Genomic DNA, 13,759 nt, shown 5'->3' with positions numbered 1-13,759 from the left:
TGAACTTGTGCTGCAGTGGCTGTGGACAGCTTCATATGTTGCATCTTAACCCCTTGCACCACCAGCGAGACCCCCCCACAGTGTGATTTTGACATGTAATTATAGCTGAATGAAATTAAGTTAAATCTAAACTTTTTCTCTATTTCTCACAAAGTGAAAGACCCATCATTTACATTTTAAGACAGCAATGGAGTAAACACAATTACTCAAAGTAAAAAGAAACTTCTGAGATTCCCTTACTATGTAAATTTAAGTGTTTTTGGCTCTCAGGGATTCTCTTCTCAGTGACTATGATAAGGATATTTATAACTGTTTCAAGTAATCATTGCTTTTCAGTATCTATCAAATGAGGAATACCTTTCAAAATTTCATAACTATAAAACTGTATTATACTATTTTATTTTAAAGTGCCCCCAATAGAGGAATTAAGATATTGTTATCAGTCTTTGCTTCATGCAAAAGGACTTAAGCTTGACACTTGACATTATTGCTTGTAGTTTATATAAATCATTGGTTTTTATAAGATATGTTTACTGTGTGGTGCCCCAAGTTTAGCTGTTTTTTAAAACCTTACATTTTTCTTAGCTACTATTAAAATTTTACTTTTTCTTCAGAAATAGATTATATCAGTTATTCAATTTTACAACATCAGTGTTCACACAAATTAGTGTAAAATTTTATCTGATTTATGTGGTAAACTTTAGTAAGAAAGAAGGAAGTTTCTCCATTTTTTTTCCCCCCACTGTATATCTGACTGGTAAATGCATTGTATTTGAACCTTATGCTTTTTTTTCCCCCTCAGAGAAAAATATGTATACTTACAACTTGGCTTTTCTTTTCTTTTTTTTTTTAAGATTTATTTTTATTTTTATATAAGAACTGGGGTACAGGCCAGAGATGCTGGAGGGTGAGAGGATTCACCAGAGACAGAGTGGGGAACAGAACAGGCAGACTGACAAAACACACTGCTGAGGGGAGCAGTGGGTGAGACAGGAGAGGTCTGCTGCAGCATGTGGGATTCTTGCTGCCTGGCTGGGATCGAACCCGCGCTGCAGAGGCTTCACAGTGCGTCACTGGAGGCCCCAACTGGGCTTTTCAATCTTGATATTCTTTCAAAGCTAATCATGTTTTCTTTTCATCCTAGTTCAGACTTGGTTCCTTCAACCTAGAGAAAGTTGCAAACCCAGCTGAGGTTATTAGAAAACTTATTTGTGACTGCCTGGACAACATCACAGAAAACCAAGCCAAAAATGAGCACCTGCAGAAAGAAAATGAAAGACTTCTGAGAGATTGGAATGATGTTCAAGTTCGGTGTGTTCACAATGAGTTTGTATTATAAAAACTCTAAATTCTCATTTTGATGTCATAGTTTTAAGTTAATGATTTAAAATCTGTGGACTACCATATATTTAAAATAAGATCTGCCATTAATTATACTTTTATTTAGAATTATTAAACCAAATTATTGGTCACTATTGTACACTATAAGAGCTTGTTAATATTTTTAGTTCATTAGTATTCAGTAACACCAACAAACTTTTAAACAATAAGGAGTTATTGGTAATGAGATTCAGAATCCTTTAATAGTAATCAAAATTTAGAAGTTTGATGTTCATAGAGATGGCAGTTGGTATTTATAAGAATTAATGTAGTTCAATTGATAAGATTAATGATACCAAAAACAAAACTGTAAATATTAGAAAACAATACCAAAATAAGTTAATTTTTTCTTTAACTTCTGTTTTATTTATGTTACTATGAATCAGTGTCAAATATCTGTGCTAAAAAGCATGATTCAGAACAAGTATTTATAGTTTGAGTATTTTCCAATTTTATATACAAAATAAATTAAGGAAGGTATACTGTGGTTGTGATAAGCCGTTATACTTAAAACTCAGAGTATCTTCTAGATAATAGTGAATTTGATCCATAAATTGCCCACAAAAATGGGGGGTGGGTACATGGTACTTGAACAAATTGCTTTAAAATGTCTGCCAGAGGTTGAAAGAGGTATTATCTCATCAGTATTCATCACCACAGCCATAGAAAGGAAAGCAGCAGGGAATAAAGATGAGACAGTGGAGACAAATGCACCCTGTGCCCTAAAGCAGTGTGTGTGAGGGGTGTATATAATATTTGTCCCGCAGATGCTTAATTTGCTATTTCTCAATGATTCAAGAACTGCTTTTTTTTTCCCCCCAAAGATTTATTTATTTATTTATTTATACAAGCACTGGGTACAGTCAGAAGCACGGGAGGGTGAGAGAATTCACCAGAGCTAGAGTGGGAGCAGAACAGGCAGACAGATATGATGGACACTGCTAAGGGGAGCAGCGGGCGCGGCAGGAGAGATCTGCACGCCATGTTGGCCCCTTGCCGGCGGCCAGGGATTGAACCGGCACTGCAGAGGCTGCTGGCAGCTTCTCAGCCCAGCGCTCAACCACTGTGCCACCAGGGAGACCCTCAAGAACTGCTTTTGTGTTATCGTGATTAAACTTTCCTATTTGATCAAAAGCATAGTCATGCATTTTACCACCTGCTTGATTATGCTCCAGCTATTCAGGTTTTTTTTGTAAATACTGGGTCAAACATCTTCAGGCTCTGAAGATATGTGCTACTGTGGTAACTCTCCAAACCGAGAGCAAAGAAAGCCCACCCCAATGAGTTCTAGGCTTTTGATTATGAGTTTAAGATTAGTAGCTTTATTTTCCAACTTTGCTATTCTTTCCTATCAGAGAAAAAAGTGACCATTTTAAGGAGCTGTAAATACAGCAGTCCTTTTTTAAGCATTCCCTTGTCAGTGCCTTTGTAAACTGGAATATGAACAAAGGATTTATACCGCTCCAGATTCCATAAGGCTAGAAATAAGACACAAACATACAGTAAGGTAACCGACAAAATCAGACTTAGAGAATTATTAGCACCTGGGCCATCATTTCAGGCCTAGTAACAATTCATTTTTCTGGGCAGCATCTGATTTCTCGTGTTTCATTATCTATCCATGATCCAGTCATTTCTTCCTGCTCATTGCTTCTGACTATGTATATGTACTAGGGCAGGGTGACACAAAATAGATCCTGTTTATTCAGAATTCCCCTACAAATATATTTGATACATTATATTAATAATATATACCCAGAAATGTGATTAAATTTTCCTTTTCTTTATGGAGATATTTTTGCATATATTTTGTATTTAAAAACATGTCACAATCAGAGTCGGCTCTAAAGGTATTTCCATTTGGGATGACAGTGGGGAATAAACAATATATGATGAGGAATGAGAAATTACAATATGAGTAAAAAGAATGTGTTTTAATATGAAGATTTTTAACAAATCTATTTTCTCTGATTTTAAACTTTTTGTTTAATAATTTTGAACAAGTGACATTACTGGATTAACTTAATTTTGCATAATTAATAGGTAAAGGAGGAAACATTAAAAATATTGTTTATGAATCCTTAGGTTACTAGCTATATTTACTTCACTAGTTTTTCCTACATAATTTCAAATAACAACTCTCAAGTTCCATGTTGCTAAATAGTTCTTTTGTTTGAAGTGAGACATCAAGTTAGAAACTCTCCAGCTTTCTTTCCTCTTAGTTATGGTTATTAAACATAGAATTGGAGGCAGTTTTCAGCAGACTGAATGGGGGTGACACCGAACCATTAGAATAGAAGAAACCTTGAATACTCTTGTACATCATCTCTCTCCTTTCCAATCAGGATTACATTATATCCAGATGAATTCCTATTTTAAAAGACTTCTATAAATATCTTCAAACCCCCTTGGTAGCCCTTATTACAGTTTTTAAACCCATTTCACATTCAGAAAATTTTTCCTCCAGTTATTGGTAATCTGAGTCCTTCATGGTGTAGTCAAAGGCCATTTCCTCTTGTTCTGTCATCAGAAAGGATGAGGAACAGCTGTTCACCATCTTCAGTACTTAAAGGCTTACTTAATCGCTTTACCACTGCTTGCTTTTTAATTTTTTCCCCCAGTATCCTTTGTTCTGTGAATTCTATTCAGATTTTCTTTTGCTGTACAACCTTGACATAGATATAAATGTGGTCAGAGCTGATTGTAAATATGAGAATTACTGTATTGTTTTAAATATCATATATAAACATTTATATTTGGGCCTATTTTGAGTTATCATTTATTTTGTTGTTTTATTTTGGGTGCTATTTCTGCATGAAATTGCCTTGGTTCTGCTCTTTATTGCTGTTGTTTTTTGAAATGTTATTTTGAGATTGTTTGCACACCCAGAAATATTTTAACTTTTCAATATTTTCCTAGATTCAGTTTTTATCCTTTTACTTAAAAAATTATTTTTATAGTTATTTTTTATAGTTATTAATTTATTTTTAAATTTTCTTACATTGTTGTTCATTTTTGTACAATTATTTGATTTTTCTCCCCTCAAGATTAGTCCCCATAATAAAAAAAAAAGTGATTTTTATTTTGTCCAATTCTTAGATATTATGGTCCTGGGTTGCCAATTAAACTTAACATTATTATTATTATCCTAGTCAAATTGAAAACATGAAGCAGCATTTGTCTTTCCTGTTTTATGTTATTTATGGATTCAGCAGATATTGGCTTTGCCTTGGAGATGATTTTTGCATTCATTGTGGTCTAATCTAGTTGTATGTGAATTCTTCTTTAATGTCACTAGTGAATCCCTTGTCTCTTCTCCCACTAAGTAGTTCCACCTACTAATTTCTGTCCAGTTCTTGAGGTGGAGGAAAGTAATATGGCAGGAGACAAATAATATGTAACATCATAATACTATAAAGAAGGATTGTCATTAAAAATGGCAGGTGGATAGTACATAACTCTTAGTGAATATTGAATAAAAGGATAATATCCTCTGAAGTTTATTGAGAAAATAAGAGTAAATTCATATGTTGAGAATGTTCACAATAGTACTCTGTGCCCCAGCCAACCCCCACTTCCCAACATTGTCTATTTTATGTTATCCAGTTTGATGATCAGAAGTTTGGTTGCAGCAAAATCCCAAAGTTTTGCTGAAATGGAGCCAAGTTAACTCACCTGATGCCATTCGTTCTATTAAGTTTGCTTTTCTATCACAGAAACGTTAAAATCTTTAACAATGAAGTTCTGACAGTGTTGTTTAGATAAATATTTTTAGTCAATTTATATATTTTGTTTTGATTCTGTATTCATTTTTTTTTTATAGAGGCATGCTTTATTTATTTGTTTGTTTGTTTGTATGTTTTGTTTATACATGCACTGGGTACAGTCAGAAGCACGGGAGGGTGAGAGAATTCACCAGAGCCAGAGCGGGGAGCAGAGCAGGCAGAAGGACCGAAGTACACTGCTGAAGGGAGCAGCGGGCGGCAGGAGAGGTCTGCGCTCCATGTGGGACCCTCCTCTGGTAGCCGGGGAGCAGCCGGGGGATCGAACCGGCGCCGCAGACGCTGCGGGCAGCTTCGCAACCCAGCGCTCAACCGCTGTGCCACCGGGGAGGCCCCTCTGTATTCATTTTTAATTCATATGTTATACCAAGTGTTATTTTAATAAAGTGTTAGAAATTTGCTTGATAGTTGATAAATATACCTGATCTTTCAGTCAATTATTGACCTGATGTAGATGAAAAGTGCATTTTAATCAGATAAGTTGCCATTTGGTTACTATTCCTAAATTTTATGTAATAACATTATGAAAGATTTTTATTATGCAATTTTATATATTGATTTTTTTCCTTGCATATCTTTAAATTATTTTGAAGTATTTTATTGTTTATGTTAAAAATATTACTGTAAACTGAAGTGCTTGATGTATGTTCTATTCAAAAAATTTTTAATGTGTTACATTAGAAAATAGTATAGGAGGGTCCTTCCCGGTGGCTCAGCGGGTTGAGCGCCGCACTGTGAAGCTGTCCGCATCCTCTGCATGCGAGTTTGATTCCCGGTCGGCCAGGAAGAAACCCACATGGCGAGCAGACCTTTCCTGTCTCGCCTGCCGCTCCCCTCAGCAGTGTCCTTGGTGTCTGCCTGTTCTACTCCCTGCTCTGTTTCTGGTGAATTCTCTCACCCTTCCGCACCTCTGACTCTACCCCAGTTCTTGTATAAATAAAAAAAAATCTGTAGAAAATAGTATAGGAAAGTGAGAATATAATGCTTATATGATAGTTGCTTCAGAAATATAAATACAATGACATATCCCTGATTAAGCCATCAATATTGACAGTTACGTTTAAACTTTAGCCTTGTTTATTTCTCCACTCTATTTGGTGTGTTTCTCAGAAAGCTTAGGTTGATACAAAAAAAAAAAGACTACTATTATATTAATGCTACTTATTACATATTTTTTAAAAATTGAAGATGAAAAATGTTAATTTATAGTGGTAAATAGCTGTTAAATGAGTGAAATATATATTTAGAATTAATAGCTTTCCACTTCCTTGTAAAATGTCCATATTAAATCACTCATGTAATCCATTTGCCTAATAAATAGCTAGTAAACATTTGTTGAATGCCAAGCACTATGTGAAACACAGAGGATAAAGTTGCCAAACACACACATGCTCTCTGCCCTTGTGGAATTCACAGCCTTGGCAATGCCTATGCTGTATGATTGCTGTAACGGGTGCCAGAAAATATAGTACCATATGTGCCTTTCCATCCCGTGAGTGGCCCTAATTTTCTGCAGCTCTAGGTAGGTAGATTGTTGAAAGCGTAAAGGCTTATGCCTCAAAGGTACAGAATTTTGACATTTTTGTTACTACTTATTTCATTGAAATATGTATATGTATATGTAAAAATAAAAATACTAGGATACCTATATAAAACAACCAAAGTATAAATAAATAGCACTGTAAAGATAAAACTAGACATCATTAAAATGTAAAATAATTTATACTTTAGTCTGTAAAATAGAAATTTATACATAGTGTGTGTGTTTACACATACTGATTATATGCAACTTCTTCTGGCTTACTTTCTTCACTTTTTGTATCTGGGAAATTAAAATTAATACAATCCTTTGTTTCTCTTTGAGCATGGTAGGAAGAATGATAAATGATAGAGAATTTTATGTTTTGTCTTATATAGATCTAAAATTGAAGATACATAGTGTTTTTCATTTGCTGTTCCATTAATCTCTCCTTGGAAATTTCAACTTGGATGCTTTTATTCAATACATATGTATGTGTATTGTGTTTGTGTGTTTGTGTGTGTGTGTGTGTGTGTGTGTGCACGGGCATGCAAAAGAGAGAGAGAGAGAGATCCTGAGTTAAAAGGATGTAAGTGGCATAATTGGTTAATTCATGTTCTTTTTATAGAGCAGTTCATAATTTAGTTAGGGCAAATAGATTCAATAAATTGATTAATCACAAAATAAGATCATCATTGCTTTAATAGTATATTAACAAAGCAGACAAAGTACATGCAAAATACAAATTATTCTTTGAAATTTCTACATAAAAATACTCTTTTGGAAATCAAGATATTGTGAATAAGTTCTTAAATTTAGGTATTTAGCTTTTAAAATTTTTTAATCAGCTTGCAGTTTTTCTCCTTAGTTCATTACCTAAATTACCAACATTACCAACCAATGAGTGTTGTTTAGCTCTCCATGTAAAAATTTAAATGAGTACAATGAAAAAATTTTAAAATGTTTTTAATTTTTTTGAAAGGTTTTCTTTAAAATTATTTTCAGTATTAGATTAAACAATATTAATGCCTGATTTAATTTGCTTATTTATATTTTAGATTTGAAAAGTGTGTGAGAGCTAAAGAAGATTTGGAGACTGATCTTTATAAACGGTTTATTCTGGTGCTGAATGAGAAGAAAGCAAAGATAAGAAACTTACATAAATTGTTAAATGAAGCTCAAGAACCAGAAAAGAACATTGATCATGAAAGGTATTTTGACCTTTGTGTTTTTAGGTAGCAGATGCATATAGATGTGGAACTTCTTCCCAAACTTATTAAAAGTTAGGTGCCAACTTTTTAGTAATTTGAGATTGCTTGATAATCTGGGGTTGAATGCTGTTAGACAGGGTTGCAGTGGACTGGCATTTCTCAATATGATCACTCAGTTTGCCCAATTGTCACATCTATACTTAAATCTCAAAATGGCATGAAGTTTATCCAAATATTTAATTCTTATTTATCACTAAGATATGTACTAACTGAAAACTTTAATCTGCAAAACTAGAGTTAGATGCACATTTGTAATCTTGATATTTAAGCAATGGTTAAATTTAGAATCAAGTGGCTCTGAAATTTGATGCAGAGAAGAACAGGGGTATTGGCGGAACTTGCAGGTGGTGAAAGTATTCACCAGAAACAGAGTGGGGAGCAGAACAAACAGATCTACTGAAATACACTGTTGAGGGGAATAGCAGGGAGACTGGAGAGGTCTGCTGCACCATGTGGCTTAGGTCCCTGAATGGGGATGAACTCATGCTGCTGCAGTGGCTGGCAATAACTTGGTAGTGCGGAGACTTAACCCCTGTGCCATGAGGGAGACCCTGATGTATACTTGATTTTTAAGGAAGAATCATATGTAACTTATCACTGGTATAATTTTAGACAATTATAATGCTTTAGGATGTAGTGGATATAACTTTGAGTCTAATGCCCTCAGTGTGAGCATAAACATAGGTTTACAAATCTCATAATTTAAAGAGTAGAGCATTTGATGTCAAATGTTCCTACTTCTGGCACATGAATTTGGGCCAGTCCTTTAAACTGTCTGTCTTATTTTATCTTTATAATAATAAAGATTATGGATTAGAATGAGGTCAAATGAAAGATGTAACTGCTTTGATATCAATAAAATTATGAGTACTCTATAACCTATCAAAGATAATTGGGAAAATAGTATTTTCAGAGTAGAATAATAAGTGATAAGTAACTGATTCAAGAATTAATTTTGGTGAATAATAAATCTAATAAATTTAGATTATTAGATGAAAGAGAAACTTTTTTTAATCGAGCTAACATTGGTTTACAATATTATGCATGATTTAAGGAAATAGGTTCACACCTCATCTTCTGATGTATGTTAATTCACCTACCTACCAACAAAGCACCCATAATCCTTCACCACAGACCACTGGGCTCCCTTCCCCTTTGCTCTCTACTTCCTCCATCCTTTCTCTCTAGTAGCCTCAATTTTGCTGTTATATTTCTAGGGTTTCTTTTGGTTTAGCTTTGTGTGATTCTCTATTTTGGAGAAACTGGTTCTTAAGAGAATTAATATGTAGTCTTTGAAGTGACTTTAACTACATCATACATATTTCAGTATGGATTGTTTATTAGAATCTTTGCAGAAATACTTTCCTTAGCTACCTGTTTGGAAATAATACCTAGCTATTGTTAGGTGTTAGCTAATATTCTACCTTTCTCTGTTTCTAGGGAAACTGCAACATATTCTGAAGTAACTACTGACAGAGATGCAATCTATGATGAAAGTACTGATGAGGAAAATGAAAATCTGCCTGATCCCTCTGTGTTAGTTCCAGGTAAAACATAAACATTTATGTCCTTTGTTGAACATCTCAATTGGGCTTATTACTTTAATGATAATAAATCAGAATGTAAAAGGCTATAAAAATTTTTTTCAAAAATTCTTTAGGAGTTTTTGTCTTAAACTCAAATACTATTGTTAAAAAATTATATTTACTTTTAAATAAAACCGTGCTTTAGCAACAACAAAGCAAGAAAAATACGATTCCTTGTTAAACAGGAATGCATACACAATAAGCAAGATTTGTCTTCAAGATAAGTATTTCTAACTCAGAACAAATTGCCTTTAATATTTGAGATCTGTCTAGCTGGAGTGCTAGATGGGGCCCTGAATGATCCAGAATATTTTAGATAGTCCTGAGGTTGAGGCTCCCTCTTATTATTCAGAAATGATATTGCAATAAGCTGAGGGACAGATAGAAGTTTAAAGTACTTGAGCCTGCAGGTCAGACATCCAACGTGTGTAATCCATGGATGATTTTTCTAGAGTTTTATAAATTTCCTAGAGTCAGGAACCCCTGAAGTTACCTTACTCTTAAATGCTTCTGATATATACCAACTATCCTTTCCATAAATATTTATTTAGCAAATACATTTTGAGTGCTTATTATATACTAGGAACTTTTCTATGTAGTAGAGAGTTACACAGAAAAATTTCTGTTTTCGTGGGATTTAATCTCTAGTCCTGGACACACAATAACAAGATGAATATTAAGTATAAAGAATGTTAGGTCGTGATAAGTGGTAAAGAGAAAAATAAACCAGCAATGGATAATGGAAAATGTGAAAGTAGGAATAAAAATGAGGGTTGTGGTTTTATCCAGGACTACAGAAAAGACCTTGGTGAGAAGGCAACGAGTCTTTCTGTGGGAAGAGCATGCATAACAGAAAAGCAGGTTAAGTAAAAAGACCCTGAGGTGGGAGCTTGCCTGATTTGTTCAGGCAATAGCACAGAGAGCAGAATGGGTAAGGTGGGGAGGTGAAGATGGGGAGAATTAGATGAGACAGAGAGAGACCAGAATATATGTAGGACCTTATAGGCCATTGTAAGGATTTAAACTTTTTCTTGATTTTCTATTGGAAACTTGGAAAATTTTTAAACAATCAAGTCACTTTTTTTTTTTAAAGATTTATTTATTTATTTATACAAACACTGGGTACAATCAGAAGCACAGGAGGGTGAGAGAATTCACCAGAGCCAGAGCAGAGAACAGAACAGGCAGACTGACAAAGTACACTGCTGAGGGGAGCAGCGGGCAGCAGGAGAGGTCTGCACACCATGTGGGACCTTGCTGGCCGGCAGGGGATCAAACAGGCACTGCAGAGGCTGCAGGCAGCTTCACAACCCAGCGCTCAACTGCTGAGCCACCGGGGATGCCCCCAAGTCACATGTTTTAACAAGATTAATCTAGCAATTATGTTGAGAATAGAATACAGAATGATAAATATAGAAGATGCAACAGAAAATTAGTTCAACAGGGAGTGAAGGATGAGAATAACTTAGGCCAGAGTGGTAACAGCAAAGGTAACAGCGGATTGTAGATATGTTTAGAGGCAATAATATTGCTGATCAAGTGAGTGTGGATCATGAAAGAAAGACAGGCACCAAGGATGGTAAGGTTTTTGGACTGAACTGCCAAAGATATGCCATTTACTATGTTTGGGGTACTGAAGGAGGATGGTTAGGAATTCAGTTTTAGGAACATTATTTCTGAGATAGTGAATATGGATTTGGATACACAAGTTTGGAGTTTCTGGAGGGCTTCTTACTGAATATATAAGCGAAGGTGGTAATTAAAGCTGCATGCAATATCAAAAAAGTTAGAAAAGGTCACTCATACAGGGGGTTGTGTAGAGGTCAGGAAGATGACCAACAAAGAAGGTTGAACATGAGGTAAACATGAGAGGGTTAGTTCATCTAGGGGACATCCTACAATGACAAGAAAGAATGTTGAATAAATTTACAGTTATATAGGCATGGAGACATACTGACATTGATTAAATTAGCTGATTGTTTAATCTGATTTGAATTAGATTTGAATTGGATCACAGAGTCACATTAACACACACTCACTTTTGCGTATCAGAGTTAAATTTCCTTTATATGGGGCTATACTTATTTTCCACTAGTGACCCATTTAAAATGAAATCATTCTTAATAATTGAATATAATCAAAAGTTCACAAAGAAAGAGAATCTGTACTCTTTCCAAATTTAAGCACTCACAATTTTTATTAAATACAATGGCCTTTGATTTTGTTCCTTATTCAGAATATCTCACAAACCTTTGAAGTAGAGGAAAATTATTGTTGAAGAGAAAATGTATGGTTAAATATGGGTATATGAGAATGGGGTCTTTTATGTGTTCAGTCTCTTTTAAGCAAAGTTTTAAGTTGTAATTGTACCGCTTTAAGATTGGCAAAATTTCTCTTCTCTTCAAAAATGTTTAGTTTGTTGCATATTTTTCTATATTTTACGTGACATTTTTCCTTTAACTCATATCTTGTTCACTACATACTTTTTTGCATTTGACTTGCTTTCATAAGTTTTTGATGTCAAGAATTAGAGCATTTTGTTAGACATTTTAACTATCCTTTTCTTCCTGCGTCAGGATATGTTCAAGAAATTCAGATTTGTTTCAGATCTAAAATGCATGATATTGAATTAAGAATTAGATTTCCTATCTCTGATGGAAAACATTGTATATAACAGCAAAATGGACCTTATTATAGTTTACCAGATTCCATAATTCATTCTTTCACAGAGGCAAAATATATTCTAAATTCATGGGATATTTATTTTAATCACTACTTTGTTTTCTGGTATTTTATGGATTATTACTATGTTTTTGGGGCAGAGTAATGAGAATTTCTTCCTGAAATTATTCTGCTATCTTAATAATAAATTTCTTGTTCTTAGAGTACAAATAAATATGAATTTATTTTAGATATTGTTGGTTCATGTGTACCTTCCCTATAATAAAAGCAAGAGGAAAGGAAATTGATGGGATTGAATTTAATATATCTGCTCTGTCTTTCAGAAAAGCACTTCCTTAAGTTGTTAAATATATAACTTAATTATAATTTTTGTATTTACATTTTAATAATTAATTATTTCATAATTACTTATTAAAGTCACCTAATTTCCCATAGGTTGTTTACATTATTACTCCATTTCTCCATGATAAAAGAGGTTTAATGAGACCAATAGTACGTCTACAATATTCATTTAAGGAAAAGATCTAGTTATTTTTATACCTATCCAGAAGTAAATTAGGAATATTATAGCTTCCAGAATACTGATAAAATTAGAAATATTTTAGCTTCCAGAATACTGATAAAATTAGAAATATTATAGCTTCCAGAATACTCATAGTGTTTTTTCAATGAATAAGCAAACTATTTCATCACATATTTTGTTTCAAGTTTAAAATTTTCCCCCATTATTAGGAGTATTGAGGAAGTAACATTTATTTTATAATAAATGACAATTGGTCTAATCTAATAGACTATATCATTCTCATATGTACAACACCATATACTATGAAAAATCTTTAAAAATATTTAACAGTTTATTAGCTAAAAGGAGATCCAAGTTATTCTGAAACTTGAACATCACAGTTAATACCACCCCACAATTGCATTTTATATTTTTCTGTAGCAAGATTTACTTTCCCTATGTTGTAGCATATAGGTTATTACAGACTTTATTTCTTAAATTACAACTGCATATGGAAGGCCTATTTTTCAGCTTAAGATTATTCTATATAAAGTAATTGCTGTTGTCTCTATTTATAGCTCAATCCCTGTATTACAGAGGAGGGTGGGTCACTTTCACCCCATTATAGTTGGTGTTAATTCCTGTTGCACTAAAGATTTTTTGATTAGTCTGGTCTTCTCCAAAGTTTTGTTGTTATTTTTTAATTCTGTGAAAAGCTGTTGGGTTATTGTAGCTAGTGAAAATACCCTTCTCTACAAAAACCTTCCTGCTTTGGATAAAAGATAAGGGTAAAACTTGTTGTCCTGGACTTTGGAGAATCTTCAAGTTGAAGTAGGTTCACTGATAACAGAACCTCATCAAAATATATGGAGCTATAAAAGTAATTAGTATAGAATCTGAGTGCCAAAACATCTAGCAGTGTAGACAACTGACTCTTCATTTGCCCCATAAATATCTGATCACCTAAAAATTATTTCATATCAATTTTTGATAATGTAATAACAGAATTATTTAATTTTAAATGTATATGAATAGTC

The 13,759-nt window shown here is 33.7% G+C and overlaps 1 protein-coding gene across 1 annotated transcript in view; it reads left to right on the top strand.

Moving 5' to 3' along the window:
* The window catches only part of XRCC4 (X-ray repair cross complementing 4), a gene marked incomplete at both ends in the record, with an annotated part of 177,241 nt that overhangs the window by 42,732 nt on the left and 120,750 nt on the right, over positions 1-13,759 (top strand). Inside the window, 3 exons of the mRNA XM_084234298.1 lie at positions 1,145-1,311; positions 7,740-7,892; positions 9,393-9,499. Of these exons, the coding sequence (XP_084090424.1) occupies positions 1,145-1,311; positions 7,740-7,892; positions 9,393-9,499 (427 nt within the window). The remainder of the gene's footprint in view (positions 1-1,144; positions 1,312-7,739; positions 7,893-9,392; positions 9,500-13,759) is intronic.

This window comes from Talpa europaea (genome assembly GCF_964194135.1).
Source record: "Talpa europaea genome assembly, chromosome: 5".
In the NCBI taxonomy this organism is placed as follows: Eukaryota; Metazoa; Chordata; class Mammalia; order Eulipotyphla; family Talpidae; genus Talpa; species Talpa europaea.
The sequence above is the reverse complement of the archived record's forward strand: the minus strand, read 5'-3'. Positions and strand labels throughout refer to the sequence as shown.